General features: G+C 39.1%; 1 protein-coding gene across 4 annotated transcripts in view; it reads right to left on the minus strand.

Moving 5' to 3' along the window:
* Positions 1 to 5,624: 5,624 nt before the first annotated feature.
* LOC117431633 (complexin-2) overlaps positions 5,625 to 26,660 on the minus strand; it is a 32,605-nt gene continuing 11,569 nt past the window's right edge. For 2 of the 4 annotated variants that reach the window (XM_058996394.1, XM_058996395.1), the window contains exons 2-5: positions 22,322 to 22,440; positions 14,354 to 14,529; positions 11,536 to 11,729; positions 5,625 to 8,324 (exon numbers count right to left, since the gene is read on the minus strand). In XM_058996394.1, the coding sequence (XP_058852377.1) occupies positions 8,312 to 8,324; positions 11,536 to 11,729; positions 14,354 to 14,529; positions 22,322 to 22,352 (414 nt within the window). In that variant the 5' untranslated portion in view covers positions 22,353 to 22,440 and the 3' untranslated portion in view covers positions 5,625 to 8,311. Of the gene's footprint in view, positions 8,325 to 11,531; positions 11,730 to 14,353; positions 14,530 to 22,321; positions 22,441 to 25,266; positions 25,528 to 26,660 lie in introns of those variants that run through there. The other 2 variants (XM_058996393.1, XM_034052803.3) reach the window with 2 other exon arrangements.

Here is a 26,660-nt window from a genome sequence, read left to right on the forward strand (position 1 = left end):
TTGTATGTGGGAGCAGGTGTTGCAATCCTGGATTTTTGGCCCCATGTTAATTCATTGATTTTGTCAATTAAATTCTGTCCATCTTCTCAAGGTCACACTGCTGCCAATTCAAGTCAGAGGAAATGGAGCTTTGCTCTTTTAGCGAAAGCGTGGGTCTCTGAAACTGGAACCTGGTAATCCTCCTCCTTGAAATGTGCCTTGCCCCCTTGATAGGCAGCATGGCATCCCCTGGTATCCCCCAGCCCAAATATACCAGCAATGCCACCGTCAAAAAGCGGTCATCTGTCTCCTAATGGCACCAATGTTTCCCTTGGCAGAATTAGAACATAAGGATTCAAAAATGTGGCTTGTGTTGAGCTGTCAGTGCTGTGGTGATTTGTAAAAGGAGATTGCTAGGACTGATGGCTCCTGACAGCTGTCAGTGGGAGAGCAGAGTCCAGAGGGGCCGGCGTGCCTGGAGTGACAGGAGAGCGAGAAGAGACACAGCTGGGGAGCTCTCAGGCAGGCAGGAGAATCACTTATAAACAATTAAAGCTCTGATGGCCGTCTGAAGTATCATATAAATTGTATGTGTATGGCAATATACCAAAAAGAAAAGAAGAAACTAAAGAAAATGCTGTTTGTGAATTAAAAATAAAACCCATTGGAATGTGCATAACATAACCATGTCTCCTTCTCTACAGAGAACAGCAGAGCTTCTCAAAGCTTTGAGGGATGATACGGGTGGAAGGGGGGCTTGTGCAGCTTGATAAGCACCAGCTGTTTCTGACCAAACAGAAGACAGCAGAACAAAAAGTTCAAATAGGCTGAAAACGGGAGATAACTAGAGGTATTCCCCAGGCTACAATTGGGAAAGATTCTGGTACACTGGATCCAAGCTGCTCCCTGGAGTCTCATCTGGCAGGCTGGGTGCAGTTTGGAATGGTCCCAGCAGCCTCTAGTACAGTACAGCTCATCATCTCTTTTATTGTGGCTGAACAAAAGGCAGACTTCGTGTTGTTATTATGAGAAGTGCTCATGTGGTGAGCACTTCATACTTGTTCAAAACTGTAGGGTGTTATTCTGGAACCCGAGCCACCTAAGTGAAGGGTATTTCACTGCTTTTTCAGGCAGCCTCTATTTCAAATAATAATGTTAGAGTTAGAGTGATTAGAGTACTGGGCTGCAGTGTGGAAGGTAGTGGGTCTGAGTTACTCAGTGGTTAGAGTGCTGGGCTGCAGTGTGGAAGGTAGTGGGTTTGAGTAGCTCAGTGGTTACAGTGCTGGGCTGCAGTGTGGAAGGTAGTGGGTTTGAGTAGCTCAGTGGTTACAGTGCTGGGCTGCAGTGTGGAAGATAGTGGTTTATTTATTCTAAAGCAGGATACTTGTAGGATTTCAGCTCAACTCAATTATGTATCATAATGGCAATCCTGCTGTAAAATGCAGTGCTGTAGCTACTGTAACCTTCAGTTGAAATAAGTGCTGCGTTAGAGAAACACATTACAGGTACTGCACGTTAACTTTTTAAAGAAAGATGATGCCGATGACATTCATGACCTTGTGCTGGATGTTGCAGCAAGAGCTAAAGTGGGGCGAAGCTCAACGGGGGTCCCAGTGCCCTTTTGAAGCCGTATGCACCACACAGAGTGGAGAGGACAAGTCAGGAAGTAAAAGCAGAGGCCCCAGAGCATAAAATCCCTTCCACCAGTCCTTTAGTAATAAAATCAATTCCTTCTGCCCCAAGATCTATGGAGGCATTTCCAGCTGTGAGGAAATGAATCCCTTCTGGCCTTCGCCTGCTGGTCACTTTCTGTATTGTACTGGCTAAGAAGCGATAGAAGAGGGAGTGGGGGTTGTTGTGGGGCTGGTAATACTAGTGTTTGGAGTGTCAGGGACCACACTTCTTTTTAAATGTATTTCTTTCTGAAGTGGAGGTGGCATTCCGCAGCATGCAGTGAGCCATAAAAACTTTGCAACTTGGCTTCATGCAGCTTAGTCTTTTACAGTACTTTTAGTTTTCAGGGTATGGCGTGCATTGACCAACGCCTTCCAGAGGTCACGGTCACTTGTCAATATGCCACCTGCAGAAGGATCATCAGAGCTCCCCTGGCACTGATTTCTGACTGCAGTCTGAGATATAGATGAGATATAGATCAGTAAAATTAATATGTTCTAGATTTTCCTAATGCATCATTTATTGTCTATCTAATATCCTATTATGTCTGCTGTCTATGGTTTTCTATTGTCGTTTCTGTTCAGACCTTTGTTTGCCATGCTTGCTTGGCGTGGAAGCATATTAGCATTACGCTGTGCACTGAAGCCCACAGGTGAAGCTCTGTGCACTGCTAACCTACCTCACCTTGTAATTGAGGCGTGTGCAACTAGCCGCTAGTCTATTTCCACCATTACTTAGGCTTGCAAATGCAAACCGAAATGATAGCTGAAAAAGTCCAAATCAACTTTGTTTTATAAAAGGAAGGGATGCACAGATCATATCTTTTTTTTCCCATTCACAATGACTGTAATTACGAAAATGATTTTCTTTCTTTAAAATCTAATTTCACGGCGAACATATTTCCACTTGGATTGACAGGCGCTATTATATCAGCACCCTGTATGCTCCTCTGTGTAATTACACTCTGACCCGTTACAACTGACAGCAATCATGGGCTATTGTTTTAAACAAACTCTTTTATTTGAACGCGGGTAGGGAATATTTCAAATTCTAAAGGAGAAATGAATAAAAACAATGCATGAAATATCATCCAGGTGCTGATTTGTAAAGCTGTAAGTTCATTTTCAAAGAAGTGGAGGGAACGATCTAGCATTTTCTATTCCTGACACAATATCATTTCCCCGACCCTTTTAAACCAGCCTGGCAGGAAACTCTTCAGCTTGCTGGGCCAATTCTTTAAGAGAGTCTGAAGAAAAAAATGAAAAAGACAGAATACCCTTTGGAGGGTTTTGAAGGTCTCAGGTGAGAAAGACATAAAAGAAAAACGTTCCTCTTTTATATGATAATTCAGCCGCAGAGAAGGTTTCCATTGGGAGGGGGCATTGCAACTGGAGAAACTGGGTCCTTTGAGCTCCCTTTTCATTATCCCTCTGAAGATTTTTATTTAAAAACTCTGTTTGTTAAAGGGTTGAAATGTCATTTGTATTTGTTTTAAAAGCTGCCATTCTCTTCACTTCTAGGGTGTTTGCAATGTATAGTTAATTCTATAAGGTGATGCAAAACCTTTGGCCACAGCTGTGTATACATGGGTGTAATGTGTGTACAAACAGAGAATAAGCAATGAATAAGCAAGACAGGTTTTAACAAACCATTTTATTCATTTATTATAATTCCCAAGAAGTATGATTTTCAAGTTCTGACAATTCTACAGTTGTGGTTCCACATAGAGTATAGGACATGCAATGAAGGAAGGTTTCTATTAGAATTTACACTTTACAGTTTCAACCCCCAACCCCTCCAAAAAACAAAAAACAAACAAACTGCAGAACAAAAGAAAATGTTTTATAGGCCGATCTAAAAGCAGACATTTTACTGAACACCTTTCAACTCCAGCAAAAATCTCATTAAAATCATTTTAGAAGCATTGACAGTCCGTTGCACATTTCATGCTTTTTGTCAGGGTTCAAAGAGGCATTTTAGTGTAAACAGCGCCATATTGGAATGTACTTAAGGATTTGCTTGTGTGCAAATTGCTTAATTTTGCACCAGTAAGATACACAGCAAGCTGTTTGGGAGTTTGATGAAGACTCCATCCGGTGCAAAGGGCAGATGCACATGGAATGTGGGTCAGAGTGCAAAGTTCTTACACATCTGCACCAATGAGATACTGGCGCTGGCAATACAGTGCTTCAAAGACACATCAAGGTAATTTAGGCAGGACTTCAGCATGGCTAGTTTTCTGCTGTTTTTTTTTTTTTTTTCAAATAATACCTGTGTTTAGCAGTTAGAAACTAAACTTTGAATGTCCCTTGCATTTCTACGTAAGATATTAGTTATCATCAAACAAAAGGTTTGCTACAAACTGTCTTACTACTGCAGTTAAGCAGATGTTTTTTTTTGTTTGTTTCGTATTGTTGGAACAGAACTATATTTTAAGAAGTTGATCAGAAAGCTATTTGATTCGATTCGAAAGGTTCAAAGGTGTAGCAAGTGCATCAATAACATTCCCGCTGGCGATAAAGTTGAAAGCGTTCAATTCTTTTAGGATCCGCCTTAAAGCATTCCTCTGCAGAAATTCTCTCCCCAGTGTAACATAATGCTTGATAATTCTCAACACGAAAGTATAACCATTTGTACAGGTCTCATCTTGTTTGTTTGTGTGTGTGTGTGTCTTTCTTCCTTTTATTATTATATTTTACAGTTTTAAAGTGTTTACAAACATTAGAGAAACAACCATGGCTTCCAGTTATACAGCTCATACACTCAACGCGTGTACCATTTTGCTGTGCAGTTAAAAATGCTTTTATGATCACATTTATATATATATATATATATATATATATATATATATATATATATATATATATATATATATATATATATATACATATTTGTATCTCTCTCCAAATGTTATTGTAGGCTTAATATTTTCAAAATGGTTATGTTACATGGGGGTAGTCACAAATATGGCTCCTAGTTCATCAGCATTGACAGCTGTCCACTCCCTACTGCTCCTGCCAGTGGCAGATATCAGAGCTCATCTCCCTCATCAATAAATAGAGCCCCTGCCTGAACCACTTTATCGCATGTCTGTGTTATATGGAAATATTCTGTGATTTAATCAGAGTCTTTTCTTAAGTTTGCAAGGTTGATTAAAAAGGACTATCAAAAAATAACACAAGGTTTATTTATTTTTTTGCAACCCACCCCTTTTGTACTATTTTCATGTTCCTAAATCTGTGCTACCCCTCCCCCTACTCACATCCCTGATACAGATGCATGTTTCTTTTAGGAGGAAAAATGAACACCCTGCAGGGAATTTAAACTTCTGGAGAGGTGCGATGTGATTGCCTTGAAACTTTCCAAAACTCTGAGCCTTTCAATCTTCAAATGCCATCATTTGCGCCACCAAAGAAAAATAATCTATAAAGGTTTAATAACCTGGCTATAACCCCCCACCTGTCTATATATACTGTAGCTTCACCTGCCGTTCTAGCTTTGTCTTTTTATTTCACTTTGTTTTTGGTCCCCACTGGAGATGCACACTATTGGGCCCTGTGGTCCTATATATAAATCTAAGCAGGGGCGAAAAACAAAGAGAATCTACCACTGGATCTATAGGATTATCACAACTTCCCAGCGTTTCAGTACATTTACATACCTTTGTCAAGGGAAAGTGTGTTTATATCTATCTATCTAAATATATATATATAGAGCTAGTTAGATAGATAGATACATACTAATAATTTTGGTGATAATGAATGGAAATAGCCCTTTACAAAATGTAGTCTACTTAGTGCTCAGTACACAATTTAAAAATAGGTAAAAACATTCCGAGTCACTCAATACCAGCATGTCGATGAATCCCACCCAGGCCAGCGCCGGTTTACCTGCTCTGCCCTGCCCTGCCCTGCCCTGCCCTGCCCTATCCTGCCCTGCCCTGCCCTGCCCTGCCCTGCCCTGCCCTGCCCTATCCTGCCCTGCTCTATCCTGCCCTGCTCTGCTCTGCTCTGCTCTATCCTGCCCTGCCCTGCCCTGCCCTGCCCTATCCTGCCCTGCCCTGCCCTGCCCTATCCTGCCCTGCTCTGCTCTGCTCTGCTTGTTAGCTTACAACTTAATAGCAATAATTCAGCCTGCACAGTCTGCAGCCCACCTTGGACTATTACCTTATTAGATCTCCTGTGTTAAACAGGGTTAATCTTGGTCGTCACTTTGCTGTGAAACTCCAGAAGTGTGGAGCCCCCAGCATGGTGTTCGGGGAACACGATTCTGTGTTAGGGGCTGCCTTTGGAAGGGGCTAATAAAACAAGTTTCTGTCTATTTCAAAAGCATATTATTTTTATATATACCTCTCAACTGGGAAAAAAGACATCTTAGATCTATCTATACATAATAATAATAATTCTAACAATATTAATAATGCTTTCTAAGTAGACCACATTGTGTTAGAATGTGTTGAATTGAGTTTCATCTGAGCCAAAAACCTCCAAGCTTTACCAGCCAGGTGTCTCTGTGGCTCGTTCAGCCCTTTTGTCCCGTTAAAAGTTTAATACATTAAAGTGGCAGAATGACTGCTGCTGCATGCCACCCTACCGACGAGCAACTGTTTAGAGACAAACACTGGACTCAGGGATCTGACAAGAGTTCAGTTAGCTCTGACAATTTACAAACACAAACTGTGCTAACTCTTTACATGAATTGTCTACAATTACTGTGCATTTACATAGTAGTTACTTAGTAAATACATGTGTACTTACACATAGTTACACTGCTATTATGCAGAGTTACAATGTACTTAACATGTAAAGATTTTTTTTACACAGTAATTAGAGACATTTAATGTAAAGTATTACCAAAAGTTTCTAATTTTGAATGAGTGTTGTTTTTTTCTTCTTATTGTGCTACATTATTTGCAACTTTCTCATTGTTTTTATTTTATAATGAAATATATTTACTAGCCTACTAGACGTGCCTAGGAAGCGCTCCAACATGCGATTTGAATATCAGTTTCTCAAAGGAACCTCCACCGTATCATTCTTCCAGGATTTTTTAGCCACACTGTAAGATCTCAGGGTTCTCTGCTGAATGACTGTGGATCAGACAGTTGCGATCCCCCAACCCCTGATAAGTGAAACCAAGCCAAGCTGAAAATTATTTGAGTAATGCTGCTTTATTTCTTCCTGTCCCTCACAACTATTACCAACACTGTACACTACAGCAATAAAAAGTGTAGCCATACACATACAGTGTAAGGTAACTAACTATTCAAAGGTACTTTGAGTAGCATTATTTCATGCTTTTTAATGACTGCCCAAAAGCCTAACAGGTTAAGAACATCCATCCCTTAACTGACTGCTAACTGCTGAAGAATACCCCATTTTGTGACTACCCTTTGTGTAACCTTCAGACTTCCTTGCTTATGGAGACTAACAATTGGAATCAAGCACATGGGTCAGATAGAGAGAGACACCTATGACAGGGACAAGATGAAACGACAGCTAACATCACGGACAGACACGGAGACACACACATATACAAGCACACGTGTACGCACATGTAGACATCATTACTGTGGCTTTTAGAAAGAACATTTCTGTCAGACATTTCATATATATATATATATATATATATATATATATATATATATATATATATATATATTACATAGAACGAAAAAAACAAGGAACAACTATTTATTTATTTATTTATTTACCCATTTTGTCTGCTTAGATTTAGTATTGCACTCTAAAACGATATGGCTTTAATAACTATTGAAAAAAGTTCCACAGAGCAAAACAATTAAAATTAGATTTTACAAAGCAAAACAACCCAGCAAGTCAAAGACCTGTGACTAGACTCTGGCTCCTCAATGTTGTGGTTTTATCCAAGTCCTCTGACCAGATCTGATTCTTTAGGCAGAGAGATAATGTTTATTAGGGTTTTTGGACCAGAAAAGGCTATAATTCTGTAAGAATAACCTCCAGGTATACCTTCTTCTAGTTGTAATGCGTTCCCTCATCACTAGAAGTCTTAAAACGGCATAAGAACCTGGTTGCAAGTCCTACTATATTTGTAGTCTGGCTGACACTGCTATTTAAGTGCAATGTAACTACATTGATATTCTGATTCCGGAACTGCTTTTCTCTATAATGTTTCCCAGGACACTTTTGACAAGGAGACCGCTAAAGCAATTTCTATAGAGTACAGTACTTCCATGTAATACAGAATAATAATTCATAGTTCTTTCATTTGAATCTTTCGGTGCTGCTCCTATTATTTGCCATACAAAGTGAGAGGATAGGCATGCTCCCTGTGAGCTGTTAATGCCCACAATGAAAAAACAGGAAAGGCACAAAGGCATTCTGTAAGACACACTCTTCCCAAGTGCCTCTTCAGGATAACTGTGAAAGTTAGCGAGAATCACACATTCTGTCTCAGTGGGTTCCTGACAAGTTTTAATATGTTACCGGAAAGTTCCACACTCATTAAGAAAGCTCATGAAAAGGTATTCATTAGAAAAGTGTCACTTTCTCTGACAGGAAATGATGACTTTTTGCTCAACAGAAAAAAAGCTGCAGCAAGCCACCAAGATGGTGTCCAACAAGAGACCCCAACATTGCATCGCACCCAGCAGTTGTACATTTCAGCGTTTACCTGGTCATGTTTTCTTTCTAAAAATAAGAATAAAACAGAAATAAATAAATACGAGTGGATGAGTCTGTGTCACCCTTTCAATGGCAGCGATAGACAACCAGGACCTTTTTGAGCTTTTAGAGTGCACACTTCCACACAGCAGCTAACTGGATGAACTTTGTCAGGCTTGCTTTGTGTCTGCGCATTCAGAAAGCAGATGCTGCAGAAGGCTCTTCCTCTTCAGGCAAATCAGTTTAGCAAATGACAGTATTTATTACTGTGTGCATCTGTCGGTAGAGGAGCTTCTCAGTTCTCTAATCAGTGGCTGGCGTCATGCTAGTTTTTTTCCCAGTGACACAGCAGCCTCAGTTATAACACCAGCACAACTGGTGGCTGCAAGTTACTACAAACAAATAAGGGATGATTTTGTATTGTTATCATGTACCTCAGTTTACGTAGCCCCTAACTTTGAACTTGCCCAATAATCAGCTATGATTTCAGAAACACAGCCGACAACAAAGCATTGCCTTTAGACAGGCGTTTAAGAACACGTTTTACACACACAGTATTGTCTCTCAATATATCCTTCTGTCTCTCAGGACAGCGGTTGGGAAAGAGTAAGCTGATTAAATACAAGCAAACCTCCCGCAGAGCATTTAAAATACTGAGAACTAGTACCTGAGATTTTGAGATGAAATATTCCAGAGCTAAGTCTATAGGGGTTTTTTTTTTTCTGATGATCTAAACTGTGGCAGAATTAGATCATTAAAATAGATGCCTATGTCCTGTGTGAGTCAACGAAACCAAGCCTGAATGGTGAAACTGAACATCTGATATGGTATCAGTGGGGGGAACTTCTTCTCTTTGGTCTTCATGTTAATGGATTCAAATGTTCAGGCCATGTTAGTCCCAGCACTATCAAAACATGCATTGTTACGGTAAAAGTTAACTTGAGGTTAAAGGAAATCGACAACCCACAAATAATATGGAACCTCATGGAATAATCAGGGTGCATTATTATTATTATTATTATTATTATTATTATTATTATTATTATTATTATTATTATTATGTACAGGGCCACTATTAAGGGAGCTCCTACAGTGACAGAGGCTTGCCAAACTGGCTTATCAGTAAGTCTGTCCAAGCGTAACAAGCCAAACAGTTGATAATTGAGAAAATCAGTTATCTCACAAAAACATGTGTTTAAACTATTGCAGTTAGAATAAAAAAGGCAATGATATTTTATATTCACGTATGATTTCATATATAACCCCCTTTTTTATAGGAGGAGCTTGTGCATATCTGGAACCTTCCTTTAACAGGATCAGTGGCGACGAGGCCCGGTATTTAGGTGCATCTGAATGATATCAATCTATATGCTGAAGTCCCTCTAGATATCACTGTATAACATTTTCTACTCATTAAGGTAAACCGTTTAGAAACAGGTGGGAACTGGGCAGTTATAGCTGCAAAATAAATCTACTGTGTATGTATCCAAATATATATATATATATATAAAAATACATCTTACAAATGTATGAGATTTCTTTTGAGTAGGTTGTGTTTTTGCAAATGTTTCCATGGCGATTTCAAGAACAGAAAGCGATGTGGGAGATTATATTACATCTTACACATGGTTCCTCCTACACAAATCATTGGTCCCCATTTAAGCCTGATTGATGTCATTTCCTGTTGTTGGTCCCTTGGCTCACAATCAGACATTTCAGGAGAGAAAAAAGAATTGCAGCTCACGCAGACATTTTAACAGTCACTTAGGACAGTCGTCAGAATTGATGGAACTAGTTTGCTAAGAAAGTGCTATCAAGAGATATGGCATGAAACCAAAGGCGAATGCTCCAAACAACTCCCCCTGTGGCAAAAAGTATTCAGAACTTTCAAAAAGAAAGAGGCTGTGTGAAAGTGCTAACAAGCTTTCTGTTACTGTCAATGATAATAATAATAATAATAATACAAACATATGAGCATAGCATGACAAACAAAGACTGTTATGATTTACTGGCTATGGACACTCAAAGGTATAGCTATGTGTGGCAGTCTTTTGAATTCCATGAACTCCAGGCAATAAGCAAACCCTTGGAGGCTCTCTCCTGGCTTATAGTGCAGGGAGCTAAGCGCTCTCTGTCTGCTCATACTGTATGTCCATTAATCATTTTGCCAAATAGTTTTTTTGGTACAATAAAACTGTACTCATTTCAGGTTTATATATATAATGCACCAGTAATTAAAATATATCAAAAACTATCTAAAAAGATCAAATGGATGCAATGCATAATATGGTGATGTATTTGTACAGAGAATATCAGACAAAGGATGAATGACCAGACCTAACCAAACCCGAAAGCTTTCTTGCACCCATGTCAAATTACGACCGTTGTCCAGACTGTTTTAGGATTAGCACAAAGCCAATTGGTGGAAGCCAATTTATGATCTCAGTTCAATGTTCACTTCGGCAGTTTAGAGGCAATTAAAAAAAAAAAAAAGAAAAAAAAAGAAAATATTATTAAGAAAAAAGGTGGAAAAAGAAAAAGGAGATAACTATCTGCAACATGGCATGTTAAGCTGAAGACTAAGAGTAACACCTGACTACACAGAGCTTGGGGGGGGGGGGTGTCAGTGTTCATCGGACTGCACAGCCCTCCAAGCTCAATGTATTCAGTGCAGTGGCCACTTCAACATGGCTTACAATAAATAAAGGCACATTTAAAAAAAAAAATTACATGTTCTTTAAAAATGTATTGAAGTTAGTGGTACAAAAAATATCTCAGAATTATCTTTTATACTGGGAAAAAACTGGCTTTCCACAACTCACACACCAAAACAGGTCAGTTCTTAAGAGAAAAATTGCTGTTTTTTGTATACATATACATATACATAAACATATACATATACACATACATATACAGTTTAGTTCTATATGTCTGGTCAGTGTGTATGGAAAGCTTCTGCAATGCCTACGCAATGGTCCACAGATTCATTCTGAAACAGGCATTGCAGTTCTATACTTTTATGCAGCTCAACCATCTTACTTGATTCGTGAGGACAGAAATTCTGAGATCAAGAAAGAAAAAAATAAAGAAAGAAAAGAAAAGATATGCAAGCACTATCTTGAGATATTAGATTTAGATTGTTTAAATTTTTATGGACCAAAATCGACAGGTTAAAAACAGAAAGGGATTTGCGCTGTGGTTGGCCTGGTTGCCCCCTCTCCCCCCACACCCCCATTACTTCTTAAACATGTCCTGCAGCGGCCCGGGCAGGAACTTGAGCACGGTGTCCAGGATGCTCTCCTCGTCCTCCTCATCTTCGTCCCCGCAGCCTGTAGGGATTGCCTTCTTGGGGCGCGTGAGCGAGCCCTCGCACGCCTGCTCCATCGCTGCCTTCTCCTCCGCCTCCTTCTCCTCCTTCTTCTTCAAGCCATACTGGGAACACAAGGAGGGGGCGTCGCTGTTAGACTGGGTTTGTACCGCCTCACTTGATAACAACAGCAAGGATCATTATGGCAAAGTATGACGCTGCTATACTCTTAGAACCAAATAACAAAACAAATACTGTAATAACAATACTATAAATTTGGTGCAAGCACATTTAATCCAAGCAGATGTCATATTCTGTATGTTACATCTCCTTGTTATAAACTGAAACTGCTAAAGAGGGATCTGATCTCTTCTTAGAGTTTTCCCTTAGAAGTCACATCCTTCTTTTAGCATTCTTATTCTATTGATTTTTCTAGAGAATTCTATAGCCCCTGCTGTTCCCTCAGAGATGCAATCAAAATCTATAATGGAGATTATAAAATAAAGTAGGACAAAGGAAATTCAGTGCTTAGTGAGATCTCGGCGATAACCACACCAGTAGATTATTAAAGATGGCAGATAGCAGAGTTTTTTGCGGTGCAGGGAGGAACAAGGTTACTGGTGAATACAGCTGCACAGGAGAAGGAGAACGCTGAGCCCAAAACAGAAATAATATCCTGTCTCATCTCGGGCAATATCAAAGGCAGTCACTGTTGCCAAGACAATCATTACAGCCTTGATAAATATTTTGTTTTCTTTCTTTTATGGCGGCGTAACTGATCTTTCCCGACCATTCTCCAGATGAAATGTAATTCTCAAGCAGCAAAATAATGATAGAAAAAATGATGCAATGATGGCTATCATGTTGGTGTATTGTTTTTAAAGAAATATGAAGGAAATTGCAGTGCCACATGCAACTAGTTTACAGAGGAATACTGCGTTAAAAGCATAGCAATGTGAAGAAGAAAACCAGAAGAAATTATAATCAGAAATGAAATTAGAAGAAAAGCCCAGCTCTTGTATACCCATGATTTTGGTAAATGGCGAGACACCTGGCTCTGCTTTCATGCAGTTTATAATCCATGTCCTTCTCCATAAAGTTTAATGAGCTTTTCTTATTAATAAACTTAATAAACAAAGTGACAAATCAATGTTTGTAAAAAGCAATGGTGCCGCGCAGGGAACAACTTTAATGTTACAGAATGATAACCATGCAGTGATGCAATGACAGTATAATAAAGCTAATGGTGTTACAATGGAATTAGCTGTTGTCTTACAGGAACTGCTACCTCTGTGGCAATAACGTCACATTGGAACAGCAATAAACACTGACATCAGCTGCCCCTTACACACCCTGGAAACATGCCAAGGATATCCAGCTAGAAAAAAATGTAAACGAGTGAATTAACTGTGCTGCACTGTCCGTGCGTATTGTAAAGAATGTGTTTAAGAACTGTATCCCCTTTCTGTCACTGTGCTGGGGTGGGGAGGCCCTTTATGTAGCCCAGAGGCAACCCTGTTAAGGAGATGCTCAGCGTATTCTCATAATATTAATGCAATCACAGTTAGAGTTTATCTAGCCAGGCTGGATGATTAGCAGCTCTGGCCAGCCATTTGGTAGCAGTCTTGGGGCTTGTTAGGCTCTTTATTCAATTGCTTGGAACGGAAAATAAAAACCAGCGCTGCATTTTATTTAAGTTCTTTAGGATCACATTAGTCCTCTGCTCAATGTGTCACTCTTTTAATGACCTGGAACAGACAGGCATTGCTGCAATAAAACACAGAGGTATGTTCCCATCAGCTCAGGGAACTGTAGCATGTACTGAACTGTAAAAAGCAAATCAACTTTCTCATAACTCAGCTCTAGGGAGAAGATGAGAAGATAGGTAGCTACAATTTTATGGGCCAATGGTAGGATGGTGCCCCAGTATTAACCTTTTCATATTGTGACATACTGATGATATCGCCATGGAATGAATCCATTCCTATTTCTAATCCAATGCATTACCATGGTACCATATCAGTACAGGTGTGCTACTGTATTGTAAAGGTCCTTTCGTTAAACAGTGAGACCATGTAAAGGCTCATGTGACAGGGTGGAGCCAAGACGCAAGCTAGCAAGCGTCAGGCTGGTTTGCACTAGCTGTTATGGAGCTTTTAAAGTGAATATTGATAGGGATGACAGTTTGCTTTTGTTGTGCTTATCTCTGTTTTGGGCACGTTTCCCTTTTTCTCAGATGTGATGTTTAGTCTCTTACTTGTCGTTTGAACATTAAAATCATAATATATCTCCCTTGCATCCAAACACCCGTTTCCTTTACTAAATTTAGTAGTAAACTGCAAATTCTTCTTTTGATGTCATTTTCCTGGTGCACCAAAAAGGTCCCCAGAAGAAACTGTGTTTTTCTCAAATCAAGCTCTGCAAGAACGCATCTTGTTTGACAAGAAATACCAGCACTGATATATCAGACCTACAGCTATGGCCTAAAGTTTTGCATCAGCGAGAATTTTAGGATTGAGACATAATTAAAAAAAAAACAAAAAACTGTATGAACATTATTTAGATATAAAGAAACCACAAAATGATATTGCAAAAGTCTACTTGGAGCCATAATACTAGTAAAGTATTTCATGTTAGATTTTTCGAAATGTCCCATTCTTCAGTTTTTGTTAAGTATATGGAAAACTACAAAGCGGTAAGTAATTCAATGTGTTAATGTAACAAGAGGATGTTCCTGGACTGGGCTGACCTTGTCTCGGATCTGCTGCCGTACTTTCTCCCTTTCTGCCTCCATGCGGGCGTGCTTGTCCTTCCTCTCCTCCTCCTGCTGCCTCAGTGCCTCCTGCCTCTCCTCCTCTTTCTTCTGAGCATCGGGGTCCTTCTCCTCCTCCCCACCCAGCATCTTCCCCATGTCTTTGGTGGCCCCTGCAAAACACGCACGTGCTCTTATCATTCACGTTTCATTGCATGAATCAGGCATGCACTCGTGCATGGCAGGGTGCATCTGTTAAGCAAACCAGGCGAATGCTCTTAATGTGATAATGAGTCAGTGAAAATGTATTAGAAATCCACATATCTATTTTCACATCTTCTGTATGCTTTGGTAAATTACCCACAATTTACATTTTCTTTTTTCCTCCTGTATGAGAGGCGTGACTGGGTTTTCAAAGGAAACGGTGTGTGTCTTTTTATAAACCCATGAACTTACAGGATTGCTGTGATTATAAAGAACATTGTCCTTCCTAAGTGTCCTGAATGCACAAAGTAGGATTATTCATCGATAGATATTTACATAGTTTAATTATAAAAGGAGGGTAACAAAATACCAAAAAGTCTATGATGTGATGGGCTCCACTCAACTGGGTAAGGAGCTTTTTAGATAAGAGCTTTTATTATTTACTTGAATGTATGTATGGGTTTCAGTGTTGGGGGTTAAGGGTTGTGGAATTGGGGTTCTTATATATATATATATATATATATATATATATACACATATACAAATCTTTTTCCTCTAGGATAACAATATTCAAGGTTTCTTCAAATCAGTGGTTCAAATTGCTTAGCAAATACCTCCAATATATCCAATGTCATCATTTCAGTATCTATTACTAAAACATCAAGGGTGTATTATAGAGTGCTAGAAAAAGCTTTCATGAAATGTTCATAGGAGAATTTTATGATATTATGGAGGTATTTACTGTAACCACAGTGTGTTCAATTTGAGTCTTATCTGGGGCCTGTTCTGGAACCCTCAGCTCACTTGCAAGCATATACGTGTCTTTAGAGAGGTGTCTGTTTGCTCTGTAAACAGAGTCTGTCTCTTCTAGGATAGCAGAGAAAATTGGTTCCCTTTACACATCACAAATAAACCCTCACTAAAGAGAAACTTTACAGACAGTCTCTCCAACAATGGACATAAAGACTGAATTACCCTTTCGATCCCTAAAGGGATTATCTGGGGCAGGGCAGGGCAGAGCAAGCTTGCATTGCGGTGACCTGTGTTGTACCTGCCTTGTGCATAAACAAGGGCATGAGGCTCACATGTGCAAAGGCATATATTTGATAGAAAATATGTTGTTTGAGGAAATCATTTCCCTGCTAGAGAAAGACTATCAGATCGTAAGATGAGTGCTCAAGTAAAAGCTGTTAAGGCAGCTGTTGTGGGAGTGAAGGTGGAGAGTATTCTATCTGCTGTTTGTGAGTGATTTGCTTGACTCTCACTTACACCCACACTTACATGGAAGAGGCAGTGATACAAATGGACTGCATTGAGAAGAAGAAGAAGAAGAAGAAGAAGAAGAAGAAGAAGAAGAAGAAGAAGAAGAAGAAGAAGAAGAAGAAGAATCGGTTGTCACATTCTTATTAGATATACGTTTGTTAAATTGAGCCCATCATTTGTAATGTTGATGGCATGTGTGTCTGTGCACGTGCGTGTGTGTATGTGTGAAAATAGTACTATAGATGCCAGCCAGGCCAGTTTCATTATTACTTTATTATCATATCATAAGCAGTGCTGTTGTCCAAACCTTTAGGGTACTAATTCTGGACAATGCATCCGGTTCTGTGTACTCCAGCTAATAAAGAGGGAGGGTAGGAGAAATGAAGACAATCAGAAAGATGTCCAGAGGGATGGAGTTAGAGATAAGAAGTGGACGAGCAGAGACAGACAAAGAGAGAGCTATATTGAGAGAAAGGGACAGCTGGAGGGAACCACAGTTACAGGAACTCAGCACACTTTTCCACTTGGTGCCATCTGCCCCACAGAAAACAATGCCAGCACACCCTCCGAGAGCCAAGTCTCTACTCATACCAAAGAAACTGCCCAGTCTGAACTGCCAGCAACCTGAAACTTCACTGGTACCTTTTTATACCTTGTACAGATATGCAATACAACTGTGCAGTGGTTTTGTACTAAAAGGCACAAATGCACTAAAATGGTATCAACTATTTGGTTGAATTATACTGCAGGGACACCCATGTGGTACCTGTAGTATTTTGATAGACGGCAAAGAGACAGGACACACAGAGATGCACGTTGAGGTAAGCAACTTGTTTATTCTCCATTGAACCGGAACAACTACAGGTAGGTCAGTACTTCCTAAGACAGCACTATCAGAGATTAACTCTTTCATTGCCCACTAGTACAGTACCAATGTCATACCATTATGGCACCACATCAGTAATGAAGTGCAATAATTGTTCCAAAAACATTGTGCTGCCCTTATAAAAGTTTACTGTGAAAAAACATAAAAGCATAGGAGAGTGTTAAGTAAAGCATAGTGAAAGCATGATAAAATCCTAGAAAAGTGTTGTTAAGTTTAGTGAAAGCATGGATAAGCACTGTCAAGCATGGTGAATTACTGTACCAGGAACTATGGTAATGCACGTGGTTTAATATAGGTACAGTCATTAATGTAGAATATGCATGGAATGTAATATAGTGGTACTCATTTCTATAGTTATAGTAAATAAAGTATCCTTCTCCTCTCATTTCTATAGTTATAGTAAATAAAGTACCCTTCTCCTCTCTTGTTCTCTATTTATCTCTGAAGGCTCTTGACTTATTCATTATCAGTCTATCCAAAGTAAATATATTTCTATTTTTGTAAAAGGAAAAAAATATATACATATATAACCCAAATGACCTCCTTCAGCTGTGTTCAGAATATAACTGATTAACACCTATTAGCACAATAGTTCCTGTCTGGAGATCGGCTGATGAATAGCAAGCAATTTACACAACAATTCTTTAATTGTTTTTGGTTTTTCCTTTATTAAAATGCAGGATAGATTGTTTAAAGCTCAACTGAGCCAACATGTTTCTCTTTACTAGGAGTTCTTTTGATTCAGAGTGGTTTCTACTAACCCTGTAGTAAAAGCATAACAATGTGTAATAGAGCACAGTGAAATCACGGTAACCATTGCAAGAATCAAGTCAAGAAGACACAACAGCATGAATTAGTTTCTCAACATCAGACAATGACAGAAATGACCTAATTTTAGCAATGTTTCGCAAATAGTAAGATCACACTTTGGTGATATTGCGAATATGCATGGGAAAAGCTTGGTAAAACTACAAAAATATATGCAAAAACACCATGGTAAACTTTTATAGGGAGCTCCACTCTCCAAATGTAGCTTTTCTATGGACTGGGGGGAATGTCACAGATTGTAGACAGAAGCACATATCACAGATTCATAAAGGAAGGCTAGTATGGGGTTTTGATTGACAGAGAACATGCTACAACACAGAGAGCAACTTTAGCGAAATGCATAATATTTTTGTACAGTATTCAAATGAGTTGGGATGGCATTGTCCATAGTCCTAACCTGTTGATATCTGATGCATACTATGAACTAGTCCCCTGTTCTCAGCCCTCAGCTCTCACCATTGGGCCCTGATCTGCCCACCCCTGTGTTCTGTCAACAGCCAGAAATGTCAGCATTGATTCTGAGAGCTAACTACATAGTCAATTTGTTTAACTGAGTAATCCACAGTATGAAATTGAAATCCTGCACAGTACTACTGAGGATATCAGGAGCAGACAATGAAATACGTATACAGTATCAGTCTAGCTGTAGACGTTATCAGTACTGTCCCTATCAAGGCTTGTTTTTTTTCCATCCCTCCAGAAATCAAACCGGTATAATTAGCTTTACTGATTAGAAACTCACATACACACGACTGTAGCAGGAGCCAGAGCTTTCTATTGATTCTGTTGTTGTTGCTGTGGCCAATCAGTAGAAATACAAGACCGCCTGAGTGAATATGAATTATGTATATGGCGTCAGAATGAAACCTTTAAGCAATATTGATTTGTTTCATGGAAGGAGTGACTTACAGTCTGCACAGTCCTGGTCAAGTAATAAGGTTGCACCTATAGTCTTTATTACTGAGACACACTAAATTATTTCTGTCTGCTCTGAGTCGTCGACAAACCAGACACAGAGCTGAGGCACAGTAAATTCCTGCTAAAAGCACAATTATTGTGCTTATTTACCACTATAAACATTTATAAAAGCACAGCCTAGCATCCACACTGTAGCCACGTTTCTATTGACTGCTGAGAATCCCAAACCCACAATGCAGCCCAGCACACTAACCACTGAGCTACTCAAACCCACTGTCTTCCACAATATAGTCCAGCAATCTAACCACTGATACTCAAACCCACTACGTTTCTCACTGCAGCACAGCACGCTAACCACTGAGCTACTCAAACCAACTACTTTTCACACTGCATCCCAGCTCTCTTTTTTAGATATTGAAAATCTCTCTGAGTGGTTCTGCTGCTCAATATTTCTCTGCCTCTACCTTTCTGCAGGCTCGATTTAGGCTTGTCTGGACACGCCTAACTGCCTAACATTGGACAGACTTCCCCATTCCAATCAATGTGTAGTCACAGTGACCTTTCAACTCTGTCTTCATATATAAAACATTTCTTTTGATCTTAATTATTTGTAAATTTGATCTAATGATATTATAATTTATCACACTTTCATTTTGTAACCCCCCCCCCCCCCCTAAAAAAACACCCTGTGATTTGTCCCTGCTCTCCTGTTCCCCACAGAACATATGCTTGTATATTTCTGAAATAAACAAATTACAAATTTGAGGCAGGATGTTGAGAAAAACAGATTAGCTCCCAGCTTGAGAGCTGCCTGCATGCTGGTGTGACTGACACCCTCCCTACAGGGAGACCTGGGAGAGGGTACCTGCTCTAGATTACTGCGTCCTCTGCAGACACTATATATATTAAAAAAAAAAAACCAATTCCAATTCTACAATGTGGGCTGTTCTGTTAAGGGGTAGCAGCACCTCTGTCAGCACCTTACAATCAACCCCTGCTTTTATATCATCTCAAGCTTCCTATCAAAAGTGGTTGAGGCGTGGGTGTGCTTGTTCTTTATTATAGCACTAGCATTGCATTGGCCGTCTGACACCCCATTCATTCTGTTATTCTGCATTTCTCACAGAGAGCTACCCACTACCTGCCCTATTCAGCACTGCAGCCCCATAGACAGAGAAACAGAAAGAGAGAGTTCTATACAAATCTAAATTACCGCTAAAGCATTCTGGTCCCAACAGCAATTTGCCCAGCTTGGTTCACTAGGACTGACAAATATTTCCTCCATTACCACCCTTAAAGAGCCACTGCCTGAATTTGAGGCTTGAAAGCTTTCCTAATGCATTCCGGGATGCCTAAATGGCTTTTCTTGTTTACACTTTTTCTCCTCATTTATTATTAGAAAGAACTGAACAGCTACCAGTTCTTTTGTGCGCCAGAACCCGGAGTGTGGTGCCTAGAGGGATTTTCCATTTCTATATCCATGTGCTGTTCCATATTAAACGTACATGTGTTGTTTATTTAGGAATAATTGATCATTTCTGGTTTTCCCTGGATAGCTGAAGGTCGCTGTCCTTGAATTTCAGTATGTGTTCTTGGTCCCCAAAACCATCAGTTTCCAATAATAAACATTAGACTGCTGTTAAACAATTTCATAATAACTAAAAACACTCAATAGCAGAACTGCTCTTAGAAACTTAGTAAATTCAATGACAAACGTCAATGACTAAAAGCCTTTCAACGTCTTTGAGAGAGACTTTCATTCAAAACAGTTTATTTTTGTAATTTCATGTGTAATAAACTAATAAAAAAACTAGGTACTTAACATCAGTTGCTATCCTACCATGTTCCCGTAGTTTACACATTTAGCTTAGTGGATAAATACTGATTTTTAAACTGGAACAAATACCTGCTTGTCCCATTGTTTTGTTGGTTATGTAACCAATAACTGGCAGATTCCAATAACTCCATTTATTTATGTACTCTGATTTTCCATCATTATTTATCAAATGAAGTGCCCATTTCTTCCCTTAATTCCACATTAGCTCTAATAGCCACTAACCAACTTCCAATCTCTGCTCTCTATTTAGTCAATTAGCACATTAATATGACAGCATCAAATGAGAGAATATTAAAGAGCTTAAACTGATTTGCATGCGCATGGGACAATATATTGTATAAATTAAGAAATGCAATGGCTCCTGTTATCAAAACTTGTGCCTTGACTTGACAGTGCTTGCATAGCGTATGTGTTTGTGTGTGGATTGGACTATAGACCCGCACCATGGAAAAAAGTCAAGTTGACAAGCATTGCAGCGGGTGATAGCAAAATGCAAGCTCTGTGTGCTGTTTAGGTATTGCTTTGTCTTTCTCAATCAGTACCTTATAATGAGTCTCTATCTCTTGCTTTCTGCCTTTCTATAATAAAGCTTTGGCTGTCAAGGCGTGGGGTTATTGTTTTTTTATTACAGTACTAGAAGTGTATTGACCATGTGACGCCCCATTAAATATTTATGCTGTTTGCATTTCCTCGGGACAAACTGCAGTGTGCCAGCGAGGCTGCTGATTACCTGCCATCTTGTGATATACGAGTTCTCTTGCCCCGATGCAAAACCGCTGCCCAGCCCTCTCTCACAGCAACTGGGCAACAGCCCCTTACAGGACTCCAGCCTCACGATCGACCGAGGTGCTTGTTTAGTTATTAATGTATACTGGTGGCATTTCATTACCTTACCTGATACCTACCACCTACTTTTACAATGTAGCATGGCGGAGGCTGGGCACAGACCGGCAAAGACGCACACCGCAAGTGATCGTTTTACTCTGCAAAAGAGCTTCATCTGACCGACAGGGGGCAGAGTCTGTGATGGCAGGGCATCACACAGCACTGATCGTTAGATAGAGAGCTTTGTTTTTCATGTTGAAAAATGTTCTCGACGTTCTCAACTCCATATTTCACCTCTCCTTCATGCTGATATTCCCCAATTCCTTCAATTTACAAATAACTTCCTGTATTACTGCAACTATAGGACTATAATAATAATAATAATAATAATAATAATAATAGATGGCCAATCTCTTCATACAGGCACAAACGCACATATGTACAGAGTAATTATTAAAATTGGGTCTGGGAGAGTTAAAAGATATGAGTGCAGCTGCTGTCTCCCCATCACTTAGTAACCTCCTCTCCTACACATATTAATAATTCTATAAAAATCTTACAAATTGGTGTCAGGACCCTTCCCACGTTAGCTCTAAATTACTGCTGGAAATGAACAATCGCAGTTCCTGAGTCTGAATCTCATTATGTTATTCCGCTAGGGTGGAGGGACGCTCTTCACTGTGCCTGGAAACAGAGCCACAATTTTAATGCGCACAGAAATAATAAAACAAGCTTGATACATTTTTAGGACATTTAAAAAGTCAAAGCGTTTGTCATTGAATGTAATACGTGTCTTTTAGTGTTTCTAAAGTCAGCACTAGTGAGTGTTTTATGGTTATGGGTGCTGTACACAGAAACACAAACAGAAACAGAAGCATACTAACTCACTTAGGGTTGTACCAGTCATAAAGGATTGAAAGACACAAAACAAGAAAATAAACATATCTCAACATATTCTCATAAGAAATCTAAACATTAAGCTTAATATTAGAAAAAACCTGCTATGTATGGTTTAGAAATCTCCAATTTCTCCAAATGCATGGGGATGATGCGTGCATCTCACGGGGCTACAACTGTTATTTTGGTGCAACAAGTAGACCAGGATCTGCAGTCTACTAGGTGTGCAAGGAGTGATTGGCACTATGAAGTCTTAATCAACAGCAACAGTCACATATTAATGAAACTGTTTATCTCTTGTACTTACCACCTAAAGCTTGCTTCATCACAAAATCCATGGTGCTCCTTTAAGCCTTTTCAAAGCAGGTGAGATAATGCACATGCAGCTTCTTCACTTTCCACAGGGCTCTTTCCAAGATTTAACACCTTAGAGAGAGAGAGAGAGAGAGAGAGAGAGAGAGAGAGAGAGAGAGAGAGAGAGAGAGAGAGAGAGAGAGAGAGAGAGAGAGAGAGGAGAGAGGAGATTACTGGGTATTCAGGAGTTCATCTCGCAAGATTGATTGCAAACCGCAGAAGAAATGAAACAACTGTCAGACGAGGACTTGGGTGAGTATGCCATCAGTCACCGAGGTGATGTGCTCCCCCAGTCCAGGTCAATATCTCATTATCAGTGGATTTTTCACTGTCCCATGCTAACGCCACAGAGAGTGAAAGTGAAGCCCTAGAGATCTGGCGCAGTCATTATAAACCACACCTTTCATGAAAAAAGGTTCAAATTTTACTCTTTCTTTCTATCTTTTTTAATGTGTTTTGGTGCTCAGGTAGGGTGCCACACTGGACCCTGATATACCTTCTTTAAATCTACAAAAATGTGCAAATGAAGACCCACTATATTTCATCATATTTAAATGAAAATCATAAAAATAAAAAATACAATCAGACGCTGCGGTACCTCAAAGCACTTTCATTGCCTCATTTATATTCAATAGTAAACTTTAATCAAAAGCACTCAAGGGGCTGTGACAAAAATAAGGAATTTTACTCTGAAATCAGAGGAGATTTATTCCATGAGCAGACCTGACTAACAAGTGACTGTATATGGCAGGATATATTATTATTATTATATTATTATATTATTACAGCACAAATATCACAAATAGGAATAGATCCCTAGAATTCGGCTACACTGTGTTCTAGTAATTAGCTGTATTTGGTTTTATTTAGAAACAGATGTTCTTGCCTGGGTCAAACTTAATGGCTTGTTAGAATGATAAGAGCCAGCTTCTAGGAGGGGCTTCTTGCTCAATGCACAGCTGTGGACTCAGCTCAGACATTTAGCGCATCTGAATATATCTTAAATTGCATATTTACTGTGCTGTGTATATATATACCCTTTCACTCCATCACTCCTGTTGTGTACTGTATATTAACTTTACAGGGCTGGATAGCAGAGGTTGAGCCAGCGACTAAAAATAAGATCTCTTTTACTTGAACTAAAGAAATAGTTTGCAAATGCAGGTCAGCAGATGACATCTTTGGTCCCATATATTTAAGCGACAATTTGTTTTGATGTGTAGCGTACAAAGGGGTAAACTCCAAATTCGAATAAACAACGAGGCCTGAAGAGCGCAGGTGACCATCACAACAAGGTATGCAGTGCTGTCTCAAAGGATAAAAAAAATGTGTCTGTTTTTTCACCTACAGCTTCTTGATGTTATGATGTATAGCATCCCACTATTAGTCGACTAGTAAGGTTTTGACATCCTTGTTGCTGCACACAAGCTTATGCACAGACACACACTGTTTCTGGCTTTGCATGTCAACTTCCATTCAAAACACATGCATGCACGCATGAACGCACACATGCACGCACATATGCACGCACACATGCACACACATACATTGGGAGGTATGTTTGCACCCGTAGTGATCCTACTTGAAACAAGACTGTGCAAAGGGACTAGCAAAGTCTACTGTAGGTATAAACCAAAGGACCAGGGAATCCCAAATGTATACCCTTTACCTTCCAGGAGCACATGTAGCACAAGATATTTCATCAATAGTATTCAATTTCAGTTTCTAGCAATACTGAATAAACCCTGGATGGCGACTCTATAAACATCACTCAAGACAACTATAGTTTAACTATGGATTCAACGTCTGAAATTGAGATAATGAAAGTAGAATGCAGCTTGTTTACATTGCTGTTTAACAGTAAGGCCGTGTGCCAAAAGACTGCGATGCCAGTGTACACAGGGAAATCATGAACGCATTAAAACTGGTATTAGGAATAGATACTTAATATTAAAGCTTGGCTCAAAACTCCACAAGCGGAAACTACTCAGCATACATGTATAATATTATTTTAGATGTATTATTCTGATTTAAACTTGTGAAACAATAATAATAATAATAATAATAATAATAATAATAATAATAATAATAATAATAATAATAATAATAATAATAGCGGTCTTTGGTTTATTGAGACAAAACAGACTTGACTGGACCCAGAAAAAAAACAAAAACCATTATACTTAAAGCGAGTAAAAACATCTGACAGCCACTGGCTGAGACTTCAAATAAATGATATTAAATACTGTAGCAAAGCGGAGATACCATCAAGTTATTATTATTATTTTATTTTATTTATTTTTGTATCCTTGCAATACAAATAATAAACATAATAAATAAATCAATAAACACATATCTTTTGTAACGACAACAAACACACCCGTGTCTGAGCTGTCCATTCAGCACCACACGCATCAAAAATAATTTGATTGCCACATAATATATTTTATGTTATTCTTCTGACTTATGGAATATTTCTCACCATACATTTAAAGTTCGAAAAAACAGTATTAACACATACACACACACACACACACGCACACGCACACACACACACACACACACACACACACACACACACACACAAACACACACACACACACAAACACACACACACACACACGCACACGCACACACAATCTAAAACGTGTTTCTATTACAACTACAAGATTCACTTTTAAAGTCAACTTATGTATTTGCTTGTTTGTTTATGAACTTTTAGTAATTAATAACCATGCTATTTAAATCGCAAAACAAAGCTAGGTAATGCATGATAAACCAATGAACAGCTCAGATGACATCAGGCATGTTGCAGCTGCAAAAATTGAAAGAGTGGCAGGCGTGTTTTCTCCGTCCAATCGATAGCCATAAAACGCATTTCTTTTTCCCTTTACTAACCTTAAAAATAGACCTTTCCAGTGTTCTTAAGACCGTCTTCCTCTCAATCTTACAAATAGCCAGGTTTCCGCGACGCAGCGGGTTTCAAATCGACAGGATACAAGTTCTTCTGCTACCGAGAATGATAACCGCCGCCTAAAAGCAAACTCGCCCAATCGCTTTCCTTAGCCACAAGCGCCCCCCTCTCTCTCTTTCTGCTTTCTTGCTGTGTTTCTCTCTCTCTCTCTCTCTCTCTCTCTCTCTCTCTCTCTCTCTCTCTCTCTCTCTCTCTCTCTCTCTCTCCCCTGGGAACTGTATATCAATCTTACTTTCAGATACATCGACTGAGCAGTGGCAATGTTTTAACCTTCAGACCCACCCGGCTATGGTTCACACCGCCCTTCCCCCTCTTTCTTTCACCCACAAGTGATGGACACACCTGCCTGAATCAAAGGTCATCTTCTTTTACAATGTCAGAGTGAACAGCGAAACTAGAGTCGTAAAACTAGCAAAACCAAAACGATTCTGCCAGTCTGATCCTGCCACTCAGTACTAACGAGACACTTCATTACATTTAGTCTAGACTTCCTCCATGCCCGCACCGCATTATAATATTAATCCTAATTATTTAGTAATTACCGAACAGGAATAAGCACCGTTACAGTGAAACAGCATCGCTCTTACTTTCAGTACACTGTTTATATAAGCACGTATTTCTCATTATCATTACATTTTGAATATTCTGAATGGGGGAGTTGGGTCTTGTCTATAGATTGGCCCCGCATATTAAGAACGTGTGTTATATTCATACACACCCAAAGCACACATTAGAATGCAACATTTACCAACTGCTCGTTTCATGCTCACCACTAAGAACACTATGTACTGCATATAATACATTATTTATTGGATTTGAGTGATGCCAGCTTGATTTCATACACTAATACACTCCCAAGAAGGATGCAAGATAGGAATAATAATAATAATAATAATAATAATAATAATAATAATAATAATAATAATAATAATAATAATAAGCCACTTTCCAAATCCTTTCCAAAGAGGTATCGATCTTGTCACAAACCCATATATAGACAGAAATATTTATATATTGCCAAACAGATCTAATAAAGACAGATTTACAAACGGACAGGATTAGATTAATATACCTACAGATATAAGTATTGACCTGGACATACAAAAGAGATAAATCCAGTACACTCAAGGCTGAGATACACAGAATAACTGCAAATATGTGCTTACTCTGGGGGCACAGACCCCACAACTCCACTGATATCCCACACATGCTCACAATTACTTACATTTTTATATTCATCCCCTTCGGTCATGAATTTTAAATTACATTTTTAGAACATTTTAAAACAGTTTGTGTGAACTCTGTGGAGTTTGAGATG

This window comes from Acipenser ruthenus, chromosome 22 (genome assembly GCF_902713425.1).
Source record: "Acipenser ruthenus chromosome 22, fAciRut3.2 maternal haplotype, whole genome shotgun sequence".
In the NCBI taxonomy this organism is placed as follows: domain Eukaryota; kingdom Metazoa; phylum Chordata; class Actinopteri; order Acipenseriformes; family Acipenseridae; genus Acipenser; species Acipenser ruthenus.